Consider the following 24,929-nt stretch of genomic DNA (forward strand, 5'->3'; position numbering starts at 1 on the left):
AGCAGATGCTCAATACATGGGTTTCTCTCTTGCCTACCCTCACTCGACCAGAGCGTTCTGAAAGAGCCCCCAACCCCAATTTGTATGACGACCCCATCTCAGAGTCTGGAACAAGGCATTTCTGTGAGATTCCTGTGGTGCTGCGAACTTGGGTCAGGAGAGCAAGGAGGTTAGAAACACAGCCTTGCGAGCCGGACAGGCTTGGCCTGCCTGAGTGCTCCTGGTCTCCCTGAGTCTCAGCTCTGTAAAAAGGGGGATGAAAGGCTCACGTGAGTCATCAGTGTGCTCATAATGCATTTCCCAGTGCTTGACACAGAGGAAGCACTTTAAACATGGCAGGCTTAGGACGGGGTCACTGTGTACAGTGGCAAGGCTTGGACAGTGCAGAATCAGAAGCCTCCTATGTTACATGATGAGAACTACCGTCCAAGTGCCCCTTCCACCAGCCCCCATCTGATCAGATCACATAACTCACATCATTGGGCACCAGCGGAGGCCCTTATTAAAGTGCCAACGCGCATCAGCTGAGATAAGACTGGCTGACATCACTCCCCTCACTGCAGACTTGTGTATACGATGGAGGAACATTCCCCGGAGGAACATAATGATACTAATCACAGCACTTATTCAATGTCTACTGTGTGCTAAGTACCTGTTATGGGCGAGACACTGTAGTAAGTACCTTCTATGTGTTCCTTCCTACTTTCTAAAATCCCTATGAGGTCAGTCTGATTATTGTTTTGCAACTGATGACACTGAGGTTTAGAGATGTATGTGACTTGCCCGAGATCCTTCAGCTGGTATGTAGCACCTCTGGGACCCTGACCTTATAGAATCTTCATGTGGAAGGAGGGTGACTCTGCCCTTGGCTGCTAAGCCAGGAGAGCTGAAAAGGGAGATGCTTGACTGAAAACACAGCCTGTTAGCCTGAGGCCATCCTTACCGAGGGCCCTTCAGCGAAGAGTTGAAAAGTGCACAGGAAGCCTTAAGTCTTAGAAGAACTTCATATTCTTATAACAATATCACCACACCTTCTGATTCACTTTCTCCTCCTACCTTCCTCACAAGTCTTTCAAGAGCCAATGTTGGAAGGAAGGGAGGGAGGGAGGGAGGGGAAGGGAAGGGAAGGAGGGAGGGGAGGAGAGGGGAAGGGAGGGAGGGAGGGAGGGGAAGGGAAAGGAAGGGAAGGGAAGGGAAGGAGGGAGGGAAAGAAGGAAAGAAGGAAGGGAGGGAGGGGCAGTGGGAGGGAGGGAGGAAGGGAGGGAGGGGAGAAAAGAAGGGGGGGAAAGAAGAAAGAAAGGGAGGAAGGGAGGGAGAGAGGAAAGGGAGGGAGGGAATGAAAGGAAAACACAAAGGCTGTTCTCAGGCCTGTGTGACACAGAGTTACGGCTGTGTATACATACTTGACATATGTAAATGCCCTTAGTTTCCCTCCTGAAAAGTCATAGATTCAATTTTATGTTTGGGAAGTGGTGGTACAAAGGAATTGAGAATAAACAAAATATGTGTTAAACGACAGTGAAAAATTCCAAAGCCTTGAGTCTAGAGAATATTTTCAGTACTGTGAGTGTATTATTTATACTACAAATGTACTAGAATGCCCCAGCCTTTTAGTAAGCTTTTTATTGGAGTGCAACATACCTCCAGAAACAAGCGTCACGAATGGGAGCCTGATGAATTCTCACGGAGTGAGCCCTCTCAGACCAAGAAAAAAAACGCCTTTTGGTTTTTAAATCGTTTCCTATGCCTGGGTCAAAACCACTGCATAATGCCAATCATAATGTGTAAAATTTATTATTTTAAGTTCGGTTAGTAGGAAAATGCTCGAAATTTAATAAAATGTACTTCCTCAAAAGAGCCATTTTATTTCAAGGAGGATAATTATCTTGGGCATTGGGAGGAAGTTTTGTTTTCTTTTTCACCACGAGTGGGCATGTGGCTCTTTCTCTCAGCCATTTTGCAAAGGTTAGAGCTTCACCTTCTCAACAGCCTAAGGAGAGAGGATGCTGTCTTCATTTCCTTCCTCTCCACTCCCATCCTTCCCCCACATTATCATCGAGAGCTGTTCTGAAACTAGGCCATCTCACTCCCCATAACCCTCCCCATTTTGGGCAGATCCAAGAGGAAACGAGGGGCTTTTTCTCGTGGCCAGCTAGCTGTGGGCCCTGGCACAACCTCTTGTTGACACAGTGTGTGTGTGTTTCAGCTTCTACTAAAACCACACCAGGAGCGAGGGAACCCCGAACTCTGACACTCTAGGGGCACCAAGTCCTCTCTGAGTTACAGAAGTCAGGAGCGAGGCCCTGGAAAAGCAGAAAGCGCCAGAACGCGTTTGCTCCCATTCAACTGACAGCCCGTTGATAGGAAACCAAATGGAACCAAGACCTGCATGCCCCCTATTTGATAATAACAAAGAGGCCGATGGCCCAAACTACATAGGACAACGTAAATGCCTGTATGTTAGATGCCAACAAAGCGATTATAAAATTAACAACAAGTATTTGAGCACAGCTCTCTAACTGCACGTTATTCTTCACAAGAAACTTCAGGGGAGGCTGGACTTCCATACATTTAATTAGTTTAATGGAACGGATTCTGCCAAGCACATCCGAAGTTAGTCGAGGGCTCAGCCTTGCTGCCACGTTCTCAGCGCCAGCAGTGTCCACCTGGGCAGAACTCTTCCCTCCTAGAGAAGGTCTGAAGGGGCACGAATGTGGATGGCAGGTGACGGTATCCTTCACTCGCGTGGTGGAGCGACCTGGGAGGGTTTTCTTTCCATCACTACACGTGGGAGCAAAATCCCCCAAAGGGCCTGCATTCGTGGGAAGGTCTCACACCTACCAGGATTTGGAATAGCTCTGGAAGTCGCACTAATGGTACAAAATATCTTTTCCTCGGTATAAGGCCAAACTGAAAAGACAAACGGCAGTAATTCACTGCAGTTTTTGCTACTACAGTTTGCAGATGATTAAAGATAAATTGTGAAGCCTCTGTAAGCCACAACTTCATGCCAAATCTCTGTTGTATTAAAAAACAAAACAACAAAAACTCTGAAAACATAACATTAGCAACAGTTCTAGTCTTCCGTGGCCATTAAAGAAAATAGAGATTAGAAAACTTGTTTTTGAATTCATGTTTCAAAGTGCTTTGTGTAATATATAGTTCATTGCTTATATGCTGAATTTGTCTAAATTGAAAGCCCCTTCCATTGTTACTGTGTGCTTTGTCACAAAACCTTCCATCTCCTAGGGTAAACTGTACAGCAGTGATTCTCAAACCTTTTTTTTTTTTTTTTTTTTTTGGAGAGAGAGTGTACATTTTTTTGAGAGAGAGGGTGGGGACGGCAGAGGGAGAGGGAGAGAGAACCTTAAGCAGGCTCTGTACCCAGTACAGAGTCCCATGCGGGGCTCCATCTCACGACCCTGAAATTACGACCTGAACCAAAATCGGGAGTCAGACGCTTAACCGACTGAGCCACCCAGGCGACCCGCCCCCCCCATTTTTTTTTGGTTCTCCAACTTTTTGGTGTCTGGCATCTAGATCCCTTTATGTATTTAAAAGTCCCAAAGACCTTTTGTTTATGCAGATTACACATCAATAATGACCATAGAAAAAATTAAAACGGAGAAAACTTAAAAATATTTACTTCTAGTTAATTTAAAAATAATAGTAATAAACCCATTACAGATGAACACAAAACATTTTTATGAAAAATGTTTTCCCAAAAACGGTTAATCAGAAAAATGCCATTCTTTTTACATTTTTGCACATCTCTTTACTGTTTAGCTTAGCAGAAGACAGGCGGACTCTCACAGCTGCTTCTGCATTCTATCTGCTGTGTTCTTCTGGTGGAAGCACGTGAAGAAAATCTGGCCTCACACACGTACGCAGCTGGAGGACGGGTATTTTATAGCCTTTTCAGATACATTTGGATGGCCTTCTTTGATACTACACCAAAACTCCCCAAGTGGTGGGTTCTTAAAGGTTAGCTGGAATATGAAATCTGAAACCCTCTCATTATTTTTTGTACTCTGTTAAATACAAGTAGATTGCTCTATTTTGTACTTTGAATGAATCTTCTACCCACGCATCGGTCACTTGGAAACTACTCGTTTGCGGAGCTCTGGGGTTCTTCCAGATGTTGCCCTATTTCATTACCAAATGAGATTATATCAAGCAATCACATTTATTAATATCACCACCTACATCACCAGGAAAGTCTTTAAATATTGAGAAGCAGCCACATGCATGGTGTTGGATACAAGCGTTCCAAAATTCTACGCACCTAAAAGCTTGACTTAATTGGCAATAAACACTGCCAGCTATTTTTCTTGAAATGACGGGCTCACTTGGTTCATTTTGTAGAAAATACGTGACATATACCTAAGTCTGAAGAGCTAGAGTCAGTCGTTCTAGTAAGTGAAATGGCATTGCACTCGAAAAGCAGCTAGTTCAGCTATAAACTCTAACAACGGCACAGTGCTTTTCCCCAGAGAAAAACACCCTCCTTGAGTGTGTAGCAGAAGCACTTTATGTGTTCTTCCCATTTGGTCATAAAGAATATTAAAAAGACTCGTACTCAAGGGTCGAAATTTAATACACTTAATAATCTTTACTGCTTCATCAAGGACCTTCTCAAATGAACCTGGCAATGTTTTGTTAACAGCAAGTCCACAGTAATAACAAATACAATGGTGACTTGTACAGGTTGGTGTCCCTGCCTGGACTCCTGCAAAGGTGCCAGTTTTACCCTGCAAGGCTTTGGCACCATTCATGCCAAACGGTCAGTACAGTGAAAAGGGCAAATAATATCTCAGTGTTATTAAACAGATTGTTTTTATCTCTTGGAACCCCTCAAAGGGCCTCGGGGCCCCCAGGGGTGCCTGGATACCGTGCTGAGAACCACTGCCACCCAGGATACTACCAGTATAAATCCACTCTCTAATCTGCTCAGTGCTTATGTCCTTGTGGGCTTCACATAAAGAAGATTTAAAAGGTTTATTTCTGTCTCCACCCGCCTGCCCTCCCTGCTTAAAAAAAAATTCCATTGTGGCGATTCAACATAAATTGTGTGTATAGAACAAAGAAATTGCGGTACTCTTGATTTCATCAGCATTTTCCTCCCTAACAAAGAAAGCTGCTCCAACAAGCTATTGGGAAAACGATAGTGAGTTACAGGAAATATGACCTCCTCAGCCCCCCTCTATCCCATGTAACACCCAGTCCTCCCGAAACCTTTCACTTCAGGGGTATTTCGGATGAGATCTTAGTAGTGTCCTCAGATATAATTGGGTGTCCTAATTCAGCCACATGCAAATTAATGCTCCCCTAAAGAGGCCTTATTATAATTTCCAACCCTTGATGTCTACATAATCCCCTATAGTTCTTTAACTTTTTGCTTTCTAACTTCTGTTTACCGATGCACTACTTTTGTCAGCTCAGTCTAGCATCAATTAGTAACACAGTTGTGTTCATTAGGTCTCCCCAGAGCCTTGAGAGAGCTGCTTTGTATTTATTAATGACTACACAGAACACTACTATTTTTCAATAGCATTTAAAAATGAGTAAATTACTGAAGATGAACTATAAAAGAATTTCAAATTTCAAAGGCAAGCACACACACACAAAAAGGCATATTATTTCAAATCACCCATAATACTTGCAAGGTTAATTTTACTTTCAATTTAATATTAAGGGGGGGAGAGTCATATCTAGTCTCCTCTTCCTGTTCTACTTTCAGCATTTTTCATTTTGGAGTAGAAGCCATTTGATTTATAGAACTGAGGTACAGATCTGGTGATTAATTAAGAGCCGGTTTAACAGGTCCAAATTTCAGTATCACACACACCTGTTAAGTAATGCACACCTGATTCAGCAAAAATCCACCCACAAGGTTAATTTAAAAAAATTAAAAAGCAAACAAGAGAGTGAGAGAGAAAGGCATAACTCCACAAACTTAGGTCCAGTTTCATGTTCTCAAGCATAATTCAAAACAACCGACTTGAGATGTATCCGATTTGTACTCTTATTTTGTGAATAATTGCCTGTGTTCTATTAGGTGAAGTCAGAGCTGCCCACACTGCTACAGAATTTGTTACTTAAGGAAATCAGAGAGACCTATCTCCTGTGCCATGAATCTTTCCTACCCAACCAAACTTAAAGGGATGGGGAGCAATTATGACACTCGTTTGCCCTGCCTTTTTTTTTTTTTTTTTTTTATTCCCGGTCATTTATGAAATGCAGACGCCGATCTGCAAAAATCACTTTGCATTCATGAAAGGAGCTATTGGAGCTCCCCCTGAGCATCTGGCTATGAGGCAGAAACATACCTCAGTGCACTTCCTTTGTCTTGCACTCCCTCTTTGATGTGCAAGTCACTGGTGGAGTAAGCTGTGATCCCTTTGATGTCGAACTTCTAGACTTTATTGTTACTAGCATGCCTACAAGCAGAGCTGTCAGTCATTTCTCACATCTGAACGACCATGTTTCTTTACGGCACCCCTTTTACAAGCATCAACCCTTAAATACATGTTTTCACATTCCTGCTGATTACCACACTATCTTTGTTGGGGGAGGGCCGTGCTCAAATATAACTACAGCACCCACATTTTCTGTAAACACCCTGAGGCGTCATCAGATGGCTGGTAACCAACCTCCTTCAACAAGAGAAGCCTGAGCACAAAACATATTTCTAGCAAATGAAAACATTCTGAAAACGCTCAAGCCATCTTAACAAGTCAAAATGAGTCGTTTAGCCAATATTTCCCCTAAGCAGCCATTGAAATCACAGAGAAACTTCCAAGCCACGTTAAAAGGGATTCTGAATGCAACAGCAGCAGGAGGCTCAGAAAGTCGGCCAAAACTTCGAGACATCTTCACTCATCTTAAACAACTTTGTTTCTCTGCAATGGGGGAAACAAAAACACTTCTGTTCTACATGGTTTTACTTGTGACAGAAATACTGCTTTTGAAATAGATTTCTGCCAAACCAATTATTCTATTAAACTATTTTCAGAAGCTGCTTGCTGTTATGGATGCAATGTTAGTTAGAAGATGATTTTTCATAATTTAACGTCCGAGGCAAACATATGGCTTTGTATACAACGTGTGTACAGTTTCTTAAATATATACACACAAAACAGGCAATGGGCTCATCTTTAAAATTCTCTGTTGAAAAAGACACGGCTCTAATGTCATTTACCAGCTCCCATCAGATTGACTTCTCAAGCTCCTTTATCACTTCTGGAACTGCTGAATATTATCAAACCCCACTGGGACATTCCACACAAAAAGGAAATAAAGTTAAGGTGCTTACATCACACCAGCCTGGTTTATAATGAACTGCTACCTTTCTGAATAAATGTTTTAATGAAATCCAAGTTCTTAGAGATACTGGATCTCTAATGAGAAATACAATGAGTTTATTTTTCATGACCGAGCTGAGTTCTGTTATTTTCCTTTTGTAAGCTGGCAACATAGAAGATACACTGTTTCTGCCTGCTAATAAACTGCAAACAATATATCAGGAGAGACTCAATTTTGTTGGGTTTCTGGCCTGGAATACTCGGTAAGGAATACAATTACTGTGGTATGCAATGGTTAAGACGATTCCAGGGTTTCCATTTTTACGCAGCCTCCCCGCCCCTAACCTCCTTGGTTTTAACTCAACCATCAAAAATGGAAAAGGCTTTGGGATAGAATTTGATAAAGAAGGTATTTCTGTAATTTACCAGAACTAAGTCTGAGCATATTTATTATTAATATTAGTGAAAGCTTGCTTGTTCTTAAATTTATTTAAATCGTTGGCTATAAGTAATCACCTTTTTCTACTTTAAACTTTCACTTCTGAAATGAAGGGATTAGCTGATTGAGGCGCCTTCAGCAATTAAGAGTTGAGACCGGAAATAAGGAAACTAGAAGAACTTCATCCGTTTCCTCCAAGTCTTGAACAAGAATCCAGATCATCTTTCTGTTTGAACGGAAACATTTCATCAAATAGGAGATCTGGAAAAGACCTTGATGGCTATCAAGTCTCTCGAACTCAACAAATGGGGGAAGTGAGCAACTGAAGTAACCTGACAATTATTTGAACAGTAGATTTGGGATAAGAACCCTCATCTTCCCCCACCCAACATGAAGGGGGGTGGTTTCCACCATCCAATGCTGTTTCCCTGCACTGGGGACCAAATGACTCATGTGTAAAGTAAGGGTGTTGAACTTCAGGGGTTTCTCAATTAGAATCATATGGGCAGCTTAAGAAATTAACGATACTTGAGCCCCACCTCAAACCAATAAAATCAGGGCCTCCAGGAGTGCAGGCTGGGCTTGAGAATCTTTAAAAAGCTCTCGAGACAGTCCAATGTGCAGACGCAGTTGAGAACTAAGGGATCAGACGACCTCTAAGCTCCCTCCTGAGTCTACTGCCGAACGTTCACCATCAGCTGGAGAAAATTCTTGGATTGTGTTCCCCGACATTCATCCATGAAGCCATACACATGTCGCAGCCATCGCACTGTGTGCCTGTTAGCCTAGCTGTTGTCACTACCTGTTCTTATCTAGTTCGTTTGTGTGTTTACTTAGGTATCACCTACCTCTTCCCACCAGAAAAGGTCAGAGACAAAGCCCACTGTGTTCACTGTGGCTCCTACAATCCACAGCATCATACCTGCCACAATAATGGGATATCACATCACCATGTTCTAAAGAAAGAGGGGTTTGGGGTAGTGGTGTGGAAGGAGGGGGGCTGCCCTCCATATTAGCCAGAGCAGTTCTGTTTCCCCAGCCTAGATTCGAAGCTGTGTGAAGGCAGTGTTGTGGTCATTCATATTTAGCTACCTCCAGTGCCTCGAAGCAGGCAGACCCGCAAGGTGCCCAGGGCCTGAGAAATACTTGTAAATAGGAAGCATCGAAGAGATTGCCGGTGCTAGAACCTTTACTTTGTTGCTGACAAAAGCAACATAGAAAAGACATCACTGTTTCCACTGGAGTTGGCCTTGGCTCCTGTGGCACAATCCCCAGCCTACCCCCACTGAGAAGTCAAAATGGTGGCAAGAGCCAGCCTCTGGGCTCACTAAATGCCAGAAGGCCAGAGCTCCCCGGGAAGACTGATGCAGAAAAGGCATACAGTGTTTGGAAAGTATCACTGGCACCTCCCACACCAAAGTCTCAGGGTGTTCTGCCTCTTTGGGCCACTTGGGGTAACAGACGTGGAGTCTGCCCACCTCCTCCCACGCGCTGGTACAGAATGGCCAAAATAATCAGAAGATTATGTCAAGTGTGTTAATAACATCCAAATAAGGCAGAAATTGCTCATGTTGGGCATCTCTTCCACCCTGAAAGGAGATTCGGTGGCCTCAAGGAAAGCTCATACTTATCCTAATACCACTTACCTTTCTAAGCTTCACTGTCTGCACTAGTCAACGACCAGAGCAATGCTTCCCAAACTTGCCAGATCCCCAGTCACTGGAGGAGCTTTGAGAAATTCAAATTCCTTGGTCTCACCCCAGACTATCGGAAGCAGGATACACGCAGATAGTGGTGGAGAATGGGAGTTTATGTTTTGAATGCTTCCCAGTTGACTGTGAAGATCAACGCTATTTGGGAACCACCGAAGGGCCAGAGGACCCTGTGCCCATCCCAGCTCTGGAAGGTGAGGCCGAGGTTTCACAAAGCGAGAGGACCACCTGAATCAAAAACACCCGAGACACTTTTAAACCCATGCATTCCCAGGCCAGGAGGATGAAATGGACAGAATCAGCCTCTCTCGGCTGGGACGTGGGAATCTGCCTCTGAACAGACTCTCCGGGTTATGAGTTGTGCTCTCAAGTTTCAGAACCCTACTTGAGGCAGGATTTTAGAACGAACCTATGGCTTATTTGGAAGGAAATCCTGTTTGCACGTAAGTATAATGATTGGCTTTATCCAATTACAATACCATTTCATCGTGTGTGTCGCAAATTCTCCATTATTTTAAATGGTATGTCGCTCGTGGAAGCTGCAAACCTTAGAGCAACGGTCTTAAAGCAGCCGTCTCTGGCTAAGTGTGGCTGCCAATCTCTCCGTGCAGTTTTTAGACGCTGATTCACGGCTTCAGAGACACAACTGGGAGGAGGGTGTCTCAGCTCTATAAAAGCACACAGGTGGCCCCTTTATAACCCAGCACACAGGAGGCACTTAATATGTATTTGCTGAAACAAACTTATTTAATTGTTTATGCCCCGTGTTCTGCACAGGATGTGACATGAAATAAACAAATAAAAGGGGGGGGGGAAACCCCAACAACTGAAAAATGAAAATAACATTCTATGAAAAAGAGAATATTTGTCATGTGGTGAAGAATCACACTCCTGGCGGCGTAGTTTAAAAAACGGTTTGCTTCAATAACTGATCTGAAACCTAACCACAAGTCTTCACTTCTGAACCACTATCTTATTTCTATGATGGAAAAGTTTAAACAGCACGTTCTCCTTGCTTTTTCTCCCCGGCTCCTTGTTTTTCACATAAAGAGGCGATTTCATCTTTCCAGTAGGAACAAGGGAGCACTGTCATCCTTTAAAATCTTGGTGATTACCTGTCATTATTATTATCCTGGTTATTCCAGCTCGGCTTTGAAGCCTTGACTTCTTGAGCAATGAGAAATTCATGTAAACCTTTAATTTCATTCTTCTGCAAGGCATCATTTCCTTAAATGATATTAAAGGATCAATACTTATTTTCCTGATTCCAACACAGAAATCAGATTGTTTTGTGACTGTTTCACACTTGATATGCCACCGAAATTTGAGCCTTCAATTCACTCGTATGATCTACTTATCCTAAAAATTACAGAGATGTATTCTTATTTCTGTTTTGTGCAGTGTTTTAAAGCATAAACTCTATATGACGTTCTAAAAACCTATGTAACATATACTCTATATTTTGGGCAAATTGCTTACACTTATATGAACCAAATGTTCTAACCACAAGTCTTCATAAATCAAGTGGTTGATAGTTTTGCATCCATGTTTAAAATTATTTTATTGCTGAAAAAAGCTACAATCATTTACGTCTTTCTAAATGTTTATCTTTTTTGGAAAAAAAAATAGTTCTAGATTTAAAAAGGGAAAATGCAGATCAAAATGACTTATCTCTTTTTAAGTTTTATTTGAGGGTTGGGGAATAGAATTACTGTTGAAACAAAAAAAAAAATTACAAGGATTACCGTAAAGGTCATAATAATTGTTTACTCATAAGCGAAATCTCATTTACATCTTAAAATTTAATATGGAGCCAAACAAAATTTTATAATTCGGCTTTAAAAGTTCCCTTACTATCTTCCAAGCAAACTTTTGAAATTCATTATCACCACCACAGTTACATTTCTAATAACTATTTAAAACAATACATTACACTTTGGAATCTGATGAAGAACGCCCCACAGCAAGTGAGAAAATAATTTCAACCTTTGACCCCCTCCACAAGCCTGATGGGAAATTCACTGGCACCATTATGGCTTTTAGCGTTCCGCGAATAAGTAACCACTAGAGGGCAGCCTTATCTCAGATCTGACACTACTTTGGAGGAAAACCTCATAAATGCTTCTCATGTTCCATTAATTATTTTTAGAATATCTTTGATTTTCCTAGATATTTAATAGCCAACTTCAGTTCACCTAAAAGCATTTCTAAATAGGTCAAAAGTCGACTTTCACAAATTACAATCATATCACACAGACCAGTCATGCAATGGCCTCAAGATACAGTCTAACCTATGTATCTTAAAAAATTTAAAACAAAATTTAAAAATCTTTAATCTTTACTACGTGGTAGGTTAAGTGCTGAGTCAATCACACCACAATGGGTGCTCGGGTTCCACTTCTGGCAATAAAATTTCCAGAGGTTCTAGACAAACTTAAGTATGCTTGAGGAAGAAAGACACTGACCAAGGCTGCAGGAAGACTGCCGAGAACGAGCACAGTGGAGAGGGACAGCAAAGATTAAGGTCGGAGCTGTGTGTGTTTCATACCATGAGTCTTCAAATAGCTGACAATCTTTCACTTGAAGGATGGATTAAATATGTTCTACACAGCCCCAAAAGAAAGGATCAGAATCGAGGGATTAAAAATACAAAGAAGAGATTTATGCTTGATATAAGAAGAATCTTCTAATTCGAGATGGAATAAGCTATCTCGAACAATAGTGAGTTGCCCGTCACAAAAGGTGTCCAAGTATAACCAGACAACCATTTGGCAGGAATGCTGTGGAGAACCAAATGCCAACAGGACACGTATCTGAGTGAACTTTAAGGTTTCTTCTCTCCCAGACTCTATGAAATAACATTGATTTGCTTTCAGACAAACACGTCTCAATCCAGTCGGCAGAAAAGTAAACACCCATCAAGAAATGAGCTTTTGCAGATCTATCTACTTGGAAACTTTTACTCTCGTGTGATGTTCTAAAACACAACAGATTTCTCAAGAGTACGTCCACCATCATGCCCCTGAGCTGTCATGGAAACAGCCGGGACAGCATTCACAAGCACAGGGCTCCGTCAGCTTTCCACATAAAGGCATATTAAAATTAGAAGATGCGTTTGTGAATGCTCCCTTTGCCTAAAGGTAAGTGGGATACATACAGATAAATCTCTAGTTCAATTCTATCATAATGGAGGTAGGTTATACAGGTTAGCTGCACTTCGTAGTACTCTGTATTCTTTCGGAAGGTAATGCTTACATTTCACCCAGATCCTCTTACAACAAGCAGACTTAATGAAAATCATGGATGTAGAGAGCTAATGATGAGCAAATAAGAATAACCCCATTTGTACCAAATTGATTTTATTAAATAGTAATTTAAAGATATTAGGCTCAGCAAAGCATTACATAATTGAATCTATTTTTTCTCTTATAAATGCCAGAGTTATAATTTTCACTAACTAGAGACAAAGTTATATCCAGGACATTTTCACAGCTTCCTCCAGGGGAGGCAGCTGTGAAAATAGTAGAAATTAGGGCTCTGGTCCTTGCTTCCCCATTTATCAGCTGGAAGAGCCTGGCTACAGCAACATAACCTCTATGAGCTTCACTTTTCTTCAGCAAAAACCATGAAAGTATCAGTGACTTTCCACGAGGATGAAACGAGATAAGGATGTTTGTAAAACATGAAGTACAAAACAGGTGTAGATTAACTCATCCATCTATGTATTTACGAAATGCCTAGTAAACTTCGGAGGCAATAAAATAAAAATCAAAAAATGAAATCACTGGCAAACCTAGGGAATAGGTTGGACATGGCTTTTCATACTCACAGGAGCAAAGATTTTAAAATTATCACATTACGTCCTTACAAGATGATGTCACTTTAAAAAGAAAATCCAGAAATAAAAGTTTCCAACTGCTTTCTTGCATTTTGCCCAAGGGCTAATATATGCTATCATCAGTCTATTTAGACCTCTTATCTCTGGACATAATGTTCTGACAATTTACAGAAAAAGCATGCGTACCAACAAATACAAAAAAGCTCTGACTATGCATCTCTAAGTCCATGACTCGAAGGCTGGGCTGGAAGGGAGGTATCCTCAGTGGAGGATCTAGAAGGGGGGAGAGGGAAGATTGTCAGTCACTCCTCACAGGGTCAATACGTGGTCTTTGAGATAATGTCAAATGTCAATTCATACCTGTTTTCACTGGTGGATCTTTCCAAATTATCTTTTTTTTTTTTTTTAAGCAGAGAAACATACCCATGGTGTAGCTGCTGATTCTGAGAGTCTAATTATGGTTTTAATACTTACTAAATATGAAATATGTAGATTAAAGCAGCCTTGATTTCTTACTAATAAGCACTATGAATATTTAGAATGCATCAGAAAACATTTCTATGACGAAGTACTTAGATTTATTCCATGCAATGGGTTTTATTGATGACTAAAATAATTTAAGAGAATTTTAAGAAAACTGAACTCCAACTCTACCTCCACAGATTGATCTATCCATCTATCTAGTAACTTTTTCTCCCAGTAAATGGCCATTTGTAAATATTATTTTCTTAGACGCCCCTGAGCAAATTACAAAGTGGCTGGGTGCTCCTGCAGGTGCTTTGCAATTATCTACTTGCTGAACTCATCCATTTAATTGTGATGCACTTGGCTGGAAGGGAAAGGTGAGAGAAAAAGGAGTACGGTAAGAACTATTAACGTAGATTTACTAATTTATCTACTAGTTATAAAATAACCCCTAAGATATAAATCATATTTATTCTATCTATCTATCTATCTATCTATCTATCCATCCATCCCTCGGTCTGTCTATTGGACTACTTCCATTTAGAAACTGTATTATTTTATAACTGGGCAGCATCGAGAAATTACATGGTATTCAATTCAAATTGAGGGCAAAGTGGGGAGTATGAGTATGATGTTGTTTTGCATTTCAAGTGATGTGATTCAAATATATAAAATCAAGGGGCTCCTCAAGACAATGGTGCTTTAAAAAATTCTCTACTTGATAGAGGGTCTGAGCTCCCCCTCCTCCCATGGACAGATGGATTCAGAGATCCTCTTTGTCTTTAAAAGAACTGACCCCTCCTTGCCCGATGAACTCTGCCCGGTGGCGCAGCTCTTTGGATTTTCTCCTTTCAAGATCCAGCCATCACCCTTCTCCCAATCCTACCCATCAAAGTTCACAAAAATGGGACAAAAATCCCAGCTAAGGGATACCATTGATGGGGTGCTTGAAATAAGACCAGGGATAAAATTCACATTTCATTGGGTAAAATGAAAGGCCAAATTTTTCAAAACTATAAAATCAAATTTATGCGAGTTGGAAATACTACTAATCACCAACACATAAAATATTTTCAAAGCAGGAAGGTGAAGTTTTGCATTTGCACATGAATTGTGCTGGGGGAAGAATCTATTATGGGACAGAAATTCCCTGTAAGCCTCTCTTCACTCTAACTCCATTTACATGAGCATAGGCTGAGCACTCATGAAGCAAGGGGTATATAATCTACGAAAACTGATGAAGCCCTTGCATTTCCTTTCAGCACTCGGCTGCTGCCTGACATTTGGCCAATGCACTTTTCTGATGAGCAGAACAAGTGCTCCCCTGATTATAGATATTATCGCTGGCTCTCTCTGTTTGCCCAAGAAGCAATCCAAATGGTATTGGAATTTTGTTGTTAATTAAACAAAACAAAACTGAAAGATGAGACTAGAGTTGCTTAAATGAAGATTTATTACTTCTAAGCATGAAACCACTTTAAGCCTAAACTTATTTGACAACTAACGCAGAGGAAGGATTTTCTTCTTTGCTGAGTTCGAAAGGCCTGATTTAATGATGTTTAAAAAACATAAGTAATCAGCCAACAAAGAGAATGTTTCTCTTTTATGGTCCCTTGTCCTCTCCTCCCCCACCCACATGCATACATGTACCAAAATGCTATATTATAAAGAGTATTTCTGTTTTGCATGAAAAAAATCTAATTATACAAACTCTCTTACACATGGAACCAATTTAACTATTAAAAATAAGAGGCAGTAGGGAAGTATTTAATATGATTCTGGGCCAGTTTTTTTCCCCTTAAATCTGATATGGAAACATTTACAGCATTCCTCATTTTCCCACAAACTATTTTTCTTCAGTTAAAATTTGCACCAAAGCGAGATAATCCCATTAAGACACAGGATGTCAGGATATTGGAAATGAAATATTCTAATTGTCCAGATGCACTCTATTTCTTTCTCTCTTTCTCTCTCGCTCACGCTTATGGAAAAACTGCATTGCCAGTACTTCTGAACTACTTTTCTCAAAGCACATTACTATGAATCTATTATCTAATGGCAGCCAGAGGTCACTCCGAGACAAATGTGTGGGCTAGAGCTTTTGGGGGATGTTGGCGGTTGTGTGATTCTCATGATTGTATTAGTAAGGGATAGTACCGAACTTTGTACTGGGGTTACAAAAGCAAAATCCGCTGTACTGGGAAGCATCAACATCAGATTACAATATGAAAACATACTTTCCTTATTGTTTGGTGGTTACTGTTCAGGAGGGGAAGTAGTCTTAGCTTTCCACCCTTCCCCCCAATCACCACAAATTATACTACATAAAATGGATAAAGATTGGCAGTGACATCTTCCAAATAGCAAAATCTATTTTATAACTTAAAGGAAAAAAAAAAAAACCAGAAGAGAATGTCTTGACTACAAAGGCTATTTGAGTCATTTTACTCTTACAGGATTAATAAAACGCAGGAAATAGCATAAAAGTTTTTTTGAGGGGGAGGGGAGGAGCATAGATTTCTTTTACCAAAAAAAGTCCGTAAGAAAACCAACATTTTTAATTTACAAAATGATTTTAAGTGCTTAAGAACGTGTATCGCAAGGAGGTTTTCCCTCCTTTACCAGTTGCTTATTCTAAACATGATTAAACCCCGTTTTCCAAAAAGCCACGAGGGACAGAGAAAATTTGCCGTGGGTACGTCGTATAGAAAGATTTCATCTCAAGCAGCTCATCGTAGTGTCCACCACGTTTCGGCCTGTTAATAATTAATAAAAGAGATGCCACCCAGTCTCTCGTGAAGAAAGGCAAAGCTCGGTGATCCGAAAGTAAGCGCAGCTCAGATGCCGAACTAGTGTCCTTCATCCTCGACTGCAACAAAACCTCAACCTACCAACCGTTTAACGAGCTCCCGGCGCCCGCACGGATGGGCAGAACCCGCAGACAGTGTGGGTCCGCGAAAACGCTGCGCATTAGGGGAGCCCCGTGCGCCGCAAACAGATGGGGTTCTAAATCCCCGCTCCCAGCGGCCGGGTCCGCAAAGCCGCTCGGGCAGATTATCTCTCCGGAGGAACCTGCTGGCGCACAAGCGGGCAACGTGCTGCTGGCTGAGTTTCTCCAGGGCTGTTTGCAGGAGTCCTGAGAGCGTGGCTCGGTTTCTCCCGGCCGCACAGGCGACTTCCTGCACACCTCCAAACTTTGGCTCTCGCATTAGAAACTTCCCTGACTTGCCTCGGTTTCTTTCCCCCTCACCTGGGAAGACCTCGAATCAATCCTCTTTTCAACTAGTCCCCCCTGCCATCCCCACCAGCCTGCTAAGGAATCCTGATCTGGGCGGAAGGCCGGGCGGGGAGACTAGACCGCGACTAACCCGCGCGGGTCGGCCCTCACCGCGGTCTAACTTCCACCGCTGCCCGCGACTCCTGTGGGCAGGGTTGCCTCCCCACGTCCATCCACAACCCAAAGTATCAAAGTGGGGGTGCGCTGCGGCTGCGGGCGGCAGCCCAGAAAGTCTTGGCACGCTCAAGAAGCCCGTCTCGCTCGGGCCCGGGCGCTTTCGGAAGTAGCCGCGGCGGGACGCAGAGCGAAACGGCCGCACTTTCCCGGGCCGCGGCCGCTCGTGGCCTCGGGGCCGCCACCGGGGGGTGGGGAGGGGGTAGGGCGCAAAGCCTGGGGCGCTGACCAGTCCCCAGGGATGACATCGCGTCGGCGCGCACGCACGGCCCGCCCCGGCCGCAGCGCCTTCCCTACGTAGGCCGGAGCTGTCCGGGGTGCGGGCCCTGGGGACCCACCGCGGGCGTCCCCGGCTTCCTCCGAGCTCCCCAGATGCTCCCCTCCCTTCCAGAAGCGCCGCGACTGCCAGCAAACTTTCTTCCGAGAGCCCCGCCGGGCGCCAGGCGGACCCGGGCGGCTGACAGGAGTCAGAGGGGGCGGAAGAGGGGGGTCCAGCCCGTGCGCCTTTGCCCCCTACAGGAGGCAGGCTGATCCCGCGGCCGAGCTCAGGTGGCGCCGCTGTTGGGGCCCAGAAGGCCCTGGCAGGGCTCCGGCGCCCAGCCCGGGGCAGTACGTGCGCTCGGGCAGGCGCGCCCACCCCTCCCCCTGCGCGCCCTCCTCCCCGCCCCCCGGAGCAGCCAGCCCACCCGGCCCCGGCGGGGCTCCCGGCTCACCTTTCATCGCTGCGATCACAAAATACATCATTTAAGCCGCGGTGCGGAGAGCGCAGGGAGAGCCGATGGTCCGACCCCGGAGCCCCCTCTGCCGCCGCCGCGCCGCCGCCGCCCGAGCCACAGCAGCAGCTGCCGCAGCTGCCCGCCCGCCGAGAGCCATCCCGAGCCATAAGAGGCTCCATGTGACCGGCTGACATCACGGCCGCCGCTCTGTTTACACCGCGCCCCTCAGCTTCCTCCCCGGGCGGGAGGCGGGAGGCGGGAGGCGGGAGGCAGGCGCGCCCCAGCGCCGCGCCCCGCCCCGCCCCCGCGGGCAGGTGAGCGGCGGCGGCTCGGCGGGCGCACCCTAGCCCGGCGCTGCCCTGCCGCGCCCCCGGCCCGCGCCCAGGCCCCCAGCCTTCTCTTCGCCTCCCAGAGCACCTGTGGTCGCCAGGGTGCTCTGTGCACGCAGCGCCCGGCGGAACGCGCGCCTGACCACTTTCTGCCCCCACCCCCTGGGGCAAGGGGCACGCAACCCGACGCCACTCTCCGGCTTCCTTTCCGGAGCCCCCGGGGCTTTAAATACTCCAGTTCGTCGGAGGAAAAGAAGGGTTTGGCCTGGGGGGCCGTAGTTACCCTCATTTCCCAGAGCGCCCCAGGTCTATTCGGACGGTAGGGCCCCCTATGGGGCCGTGGAGAACGCTGCCACTCGGACCTTGCCCGGGAGTGGAGTAAGTGCTTCCTAAGTCTTTCCTGGGAGACTCGGCCTGGGCAGGGGGAACTCTGCCCACCCATTCGCTGGGAATCGCCATCACACCAACTTCACCAAAGGTCTTGTTTATACCTCCCTCTTCCCCCAGGAACACTGTTATAACCCTGGAGAGCAGGGTTATAAGAGCAGAAAACTCTATGTGAATCACCTCAATGATAATCCAATCGTCAGCCGACTTGAGCCACTAAATTCGCAGGCTCTTCCATATCCATCATTGTCTCCAGAGAATCCATCTACAGGTGGGAAAGACTCTAGTTTTCACACCCAAAAAATGAGATCTTGTGGCACTTTGGGCAGGAAAACAAAAATACCTCGAAAGGTAAACTTCGTGAATTTTAACTTAAGACTTATTCCCTCTGAACTTTGAAGCTTAATCCTTTTTACTGGCCTATGGAAACTTAAATCTTGACAGTATTATTAGATGAATCTCTTTAGGATGAATTTCAGGTGCTTCATACCCAGAGTCTGCATTATTTAAAACTTTGCCGTATGTCCATAACATAGACCATAACAAGAAAAAAATCTCAAAAGCCCAGTTTGCATACCTACTACTGTTCCTTCACACAACTTCAATTCTTTCTTTTCTGATGGTCTGTATTTCCATTTACAACTCAAAATATTAGATAGTTATTAGTTGACGCCTTCATGCTGATTAAATAAGGAGAGTCCTAGCATTTTCCCCCCATATTACTGAGTTGTCCTTGCCCCTGAGTTGGGCTGTGATTTAAAACACAGGCAGACAATTAGCTCTGTAGAAAACTAGGATTCATATACTCCCCACCATCTCCAGCCTCCTTTTCAAGGCAAAATTTACGCAGTCCTGATGTAGAAGGTCAGAAAAATTCATGGTATCTTAAATCAAGCCATAGCTTTATAAAAGTTTGATTTCAGCTAAAGCCATCCTAACAGAGTCTTTCCTTTATTTTTTTCCTTTTTAATTTAAATTCAGTTAGCCACCTTATAGTACACCATTAGTTTCAGATGTAGTGTTCAATAATTTATCAGTTGCGTCTAACACCCAGTGCTCATCACATCATGTGCCCTCCTTAATGCCCATCACCCAATTACCCCATCCCCCTACTTTAGATTTTTTTTCAAATAAAAACCACAAAAATAAGAAATTACGAAAGTGTGAAGACAAGACCTACCCATGTTAATTCAGCTGTCCAGCCATAGCAAAGTGGACAAGAGTTTCAAATGAATCAACCATACCCACTTTGATGTTTACAATTATGAAATTAAATCACACCACCTTCCCATGATGCAACTGTATCTCCCAATGAGGCAACACCCCTCAGTTACATTGACACCATCCTTCATATTTGGTTCTTGATTTCTCTTGTCCTAAGTACTTTATAACAAGGAAGAGTGAAGCCAAGCTATCCAGTAGATAGGTCCCAGGTACAATTGTCTTTCCTTTGTACCATTGAAGGATGGAAAGACATCAGGGACTGCATGCTTCTAGGTAAGTTCTTCATATTCATTGCAAATGAATCCATATACACAACTCAGAAAATTCGCAATGTTACTTTAAAACAGTATCCTGTTTTAGAAAACAATGCTTTGAAAATGACCAAATCCATTAGCTCTAGCCTGCCTGTCAGACATCTGACTCCAAGGTAAATAGTCTTACATTACTAGTAATCGGTATTTATTTCCAGACCATTTCAAATGAAATCGGTAATTGGGAATGACATGTAACGTGACATGTGTGCTCCTGCAATTACAAGTAGTAGAATCAGTCATCCTATAGATATGTCCCCAATAGAAATATAATCTCATAATACTTATTTGAAATATTTACACATTTATTCAACAAAGACATTTCCAGGATAATGTAATACTGACCTTAGCCTTTGGAAATGTATTTCATTCTAGTCCTACAAATAATGAGCAATAGAATTTCAGATATTAAGTCTTAACCTTCTTGTGTGGCTAGATGCTATTTGTAATACATGCCTCTATTAAATGTCTTCAGCTTTTAACCCAGGGTATTATATTGTTCTTTATATTAACACAAAGCTCTCATGAAACTTTGAAAGTAAAAATGAGAGGCTGTTTAAAAAAAAAAAACTACCTTGAAATACAAACTTTCTATGGAGTTATGAATCCTCCACCAAATAAATCAGACAGGAATGAAAGGATCTATACTCCCCTTCAATACTACCAAATTGGAGCCATAAATGATGCACATTTCAGTGCAAACTCTTACCAACTATATATTAAAGGTAGGAATAATTATTTGGATTATAATAAACAAACGTTTATGGAGTACCTACTATGGGGGAAAACAGTGTTAAGCAATATGTTCTTCCCATTTAAATATTTTTTTACCAAGTGTTCTGAAAATAGAAAAGGAATATTGCTTACACGAAGATAATCATACAGGATGGGAATTCTTTACCATGTATAGAATTATGTTACACATTACTTTCTGATTCAAATGTTTCTGTTGGCTAATCTCAGAAAAGGAAGGCACCCTGCATACTTACAAATGCGTGTAATTCATTTCAGAGTCCTCTAGAGATGCTAACAGCCCCACATGGGGTCCCTATGTACTGGGTTTCACATGTGGTCTGTCACTTAGCAAGAAAGTGGAGAGACACCTCTGATGCTGGGTTGTTCCCAAATGCCTATGAGGAAAGCCTGCTGTATTTCTACAGGATATCTAGACTGAAATGTAACCAGTCAATTGGTGCCAATCTTCCCACTCTCAGAGATTAAATAAAGCAATGATACTTTATGAGGGTATATTCGATTTTCAACCAAATGGGGTTTGGCATCCCACACTGAATCACACTACAGCACTGCTATTGGGGAGAATGGCGAACCAATGGGTCAACAGATTTATCTTGAGTGGCCAAGGAACTCCCAGCACAAGGATGATTTGAAAGTTTGCTGCTGCACGTGAGAGAGCATTCTGGCTCTGTGTCTCACCCAGGCCCTGATTCTCCTTTCTAGTGCGTGGCAGGCTGCTAATTCAATTAATTTCTTTCTAGCTGAACAAGAAAGGGATCACTGAAAGGTTAATGTGGTCTTGGGCAGCTTGATTCAGCTGAATCCTTAGCCACCACTGCACTGTGATCCGTAGGACTTGGGCCATTCTGACCGACATAGAGCCAGGGGACCAGGTCTCCTGTAGACCAAACCGGGTCAGACCCAGAGAGTTCTAAATAAGACTACTTGAAAAGCTACAGAGAAGGCACAAACTTACCTATAATACTTGACAGAACATTTATCAAATGGAATAATATTGGCGATACCTGGACACCAGGGGGGACAGAGAGGCCCCCCCCATTTATGGTGGAAGGGGATGAGGATGAACAGATGAATATGGCTTGCTTGCCACTCGTGATTTTAAAACAAATATAGACGTGGATGCACGTGTGTGTCTATGTATACACAGTCCATGAAATATGGGGAAATAAACTGCACTTCGGTGGCAAGAGACATCTTGAATTTGACACACTCACATGCACACACATAGTTCACATTATCAAGCACATTCACTGAATGTATATTATGGGCCTGCTATTGTCCTGGAGAATCAAACAAGAAGCTCTCTAGTCAGTTGACCTTGGCTCTGAAAACCATAGAGAAGTCAGCTCTCTGAGTCATCCGAGCAGCCCTCAAGGAAAGCAGTGTCTGGTTGCCCATTGGAAAGACGTTTGCACAGCACTTTGCCTATCACAGTTGCCAGATGGCTCCAAATTATTAGTGTGGTTATTAGTGTCATGGGATGTTGGAGGTGGAAGATTTGGCTGGATTGAGACAATGGTGAAGGGATTCTGAGATTTCTGGAACCACATATCTCATACATCTATTGGGAAATTCAAGAACTGGCGGATGTTTTGTAACCATCACAATGAGGGGAAGGGTGAAGTTCACAGACATACAGATGTGAGCAACCGCCACAGAATAGGTAGGTAGCAGGTGTCTTACTACACACACACACACACACACACACACACACACACACACACCTGCCAAGGCAGCAAGGAAGGAGATGCACATCAGAGGCCAGAAGGGCCCCCGTCCCTTGTGTTCCCATGGGGCGTTCTCACCTCACTCCTGCAGAGGGCAGGGGTACAGGCCATTCAGGAAATGATATTTTTAGTTAAAAGAATACGACAAATAGAAGCAAACTCAGAACCTGGAGCCTGGGTTCAAGCTTCACACTTAACTAGCTAACCTTGGGTGAGTCATTTCTCCTCTCAGGCCCCTTACCTGTCAAATGAAGGAATGGGAATGGACCTTGAAGGGCTCCTGCAACTCAAACATCCCACAGCTACGTTCAGGATCACATCCTAGCCACTTCTTAGGAACACCATCCCCTTCTCTCAGCTGTGCCACATCAACTTACCTCTCCAAAGAGGCTTCTTTGTGTCACTGAACTCTGTGGTACGGTCGAATGAGCTCTAACATTAGACAGAGCTGGGCCCCAAACCAAACCTTATCCCACTCACTAGCTGAGTGATATGAACAAACCTTTGTTTCCTCATATGTGAAGTAAGGCTGGTAGCGCCTTGAAGGGCCACTGGGAGGATTAAACAATTTAAAGAAGGATCGAGTGACTATGTCTTAGTGGGGCTTCTGAGCAGAAATGCCATCACCACCCCCACCAGCCCCTGCTTTGTTGTACACACAGAGCCTATGCTTGGCATAAATTATTGACCTTAATAAGGTTTGTGTTGAAATGACTATTAGAAAGAACTTTTGCTAAGCTTTTTACAATTTTGAAACCATGTGTATGTGTGTGTATGTATATTAAACAAGCATTTATTAAGCACCTGCTAAGTATTGGGAATACGAAGATGAGTACAAATTAAATTATCCCTTGGTCTAAGGGGCCTCGTGGTCTCACTTTCTTACGTCTTATCTCCTATAAGAGCAGAAGCTCCCATCCAATGAAGAATGTAAACATCTGGGCGTTACAATTTGAAGAATGCGTGTCGGGACATGCAGAGGGAAGGAAAAAGATTAAGACGTGAGACCTTCCCTCAAAGAGCTTGCCATTTAGCAGGGAAATGAATACCATACTTACAATGTAAAGCAGAATAAGTGTTCCAGAAATAGGGTGCTATGTAAGCCAAGAGTAAGAGGGGCTACTTTGTGTAAGGTTAATCTTCAATTTTATGAGAAAAGGACTTCATGGAAGAGGTACCACTGGAACTACGCTTTGAAAGACAAATCGAATCTAGTGGATAGAAAAAGATGTTAAGAACATCTTAACAGGAGGGCAGAACACAGATAAAAATACAGAGAAAGGAAATGCCTCTCTTACTTAAGAAACTAGTAATGAAGGTTCACAGCAACATAAAGTGCATATAGACAAGGAGCAGAGACAGCTCAAAATGTAGGTTGCTACTATTTCTTCTGCTTTTCCTCACAGTGCCTCGCACAGACCTTCGCAAACTATATTCATTCAAAGAAGGAGTTTCGAAAAAATAATTGAGGGCAGAAGAAGAGAATTGTGCTTTAGAAAAGAAATCTCTTTGCTGCTCACCCATTTCCTAGTCTTATCATAAGGATTAATAGTTGGTTTGATAGTCATAAAGTTAAATTACACTTAATAAAACACATAGAGCAAAAGAGTTCCACATCACAGCACACAGAGGAAGAATAAAACTGGAAATGGGTGTTATTTCATCAGAGCGAAAAGCTAAGCAGGGCATTTTAGGATGAACAAGATAAATTGAATGTTATTTGATTTTGTATCTCATCCATTTAAGTTCTGAAAATTATCTGCGGCAGTGCTATTAATATAGATGCTTTGTATACAGGCCGTATTTTATTTTTTAAGAAGTATCTTAAAAATATATTTTCAAATAATGGAGAAAAGATAAGCAGTTACAGATGGTTCTCTCTATTTTTGTCATGCATGATCAAGGGCTGCAGAGTACGTGGGCTTCGTTGGGAAATCCGAGTCTCACAGCTAGGAGCATTCCAGGAGCAAATGCTGGCATTATTTTGCTTTCACAGAGAAAATATGTTTCTGTTCAGCCAAGCAGAGTAATCAATTATTCTGCATTATGAAATACTCATTTTATAACTATTGACATTTCAGACAGTTGTGCCACATGTCAATAGTCGTTCTGATGCTCGCATTTAAGCTCCGGCTTACAGGATGGGATTCGTTTGGCTGACAGTGTTTGATCAGAAGTCTCTTCGCTGCTCTCAGAAGCACACCTATTATTTATGTCCAGTCCTGCACTGGGGAAGTATGCTTTGAGTACTGAAACAAGAATAGATTTGG

General features: G+C 43.1%; 1 protein-coding gene across 3 annotated transcripts in view; it reads right to left on the minus strand.

The window, feature by feature from the left end:
- Positions 1-24,929, minus strand: part of RORA (RAR related orphan receptor A) — a 700,240-nt gene that overhangs the window by 79,720 nt on the left and 595,591 nt on the right. The window contains exon 1 of one of the 3 annotated variants that reach the window (XM_026518612.4): positions 17,923-18,106. The exons of the other annotated variants lie outside the window; for them this stretch is intronic. Within the exon in view, the coding sequence (XP_026374397.1) occupies positions 17,923-17,953 (31 nt within the window). The 5' untranslated portion in view covers positions 17,954-18,106. Of the gene's footprint in view, positions 1-17,922; positions 18,107-24,929 lie in introns of those variants that run through there. 3 annotated transcript variants of the gene reach the window in all.

The sequence above is a fragment of the Ursus arctos genome, unplaced genomic scaffold, assembly GCF_023065955.2.
Source record: "Ursus arctos isolate Adak ecotype North America unplaced genomic scaffold, UrsArc2.0 scaffold_36, whole genome shotgun sequence".
Taxonomy (NCBI): Eukaryota; Metazoa; Chordata; class Mammalia; order Carnivora; family Ursidae; genus Ursus; species Ursus arctos.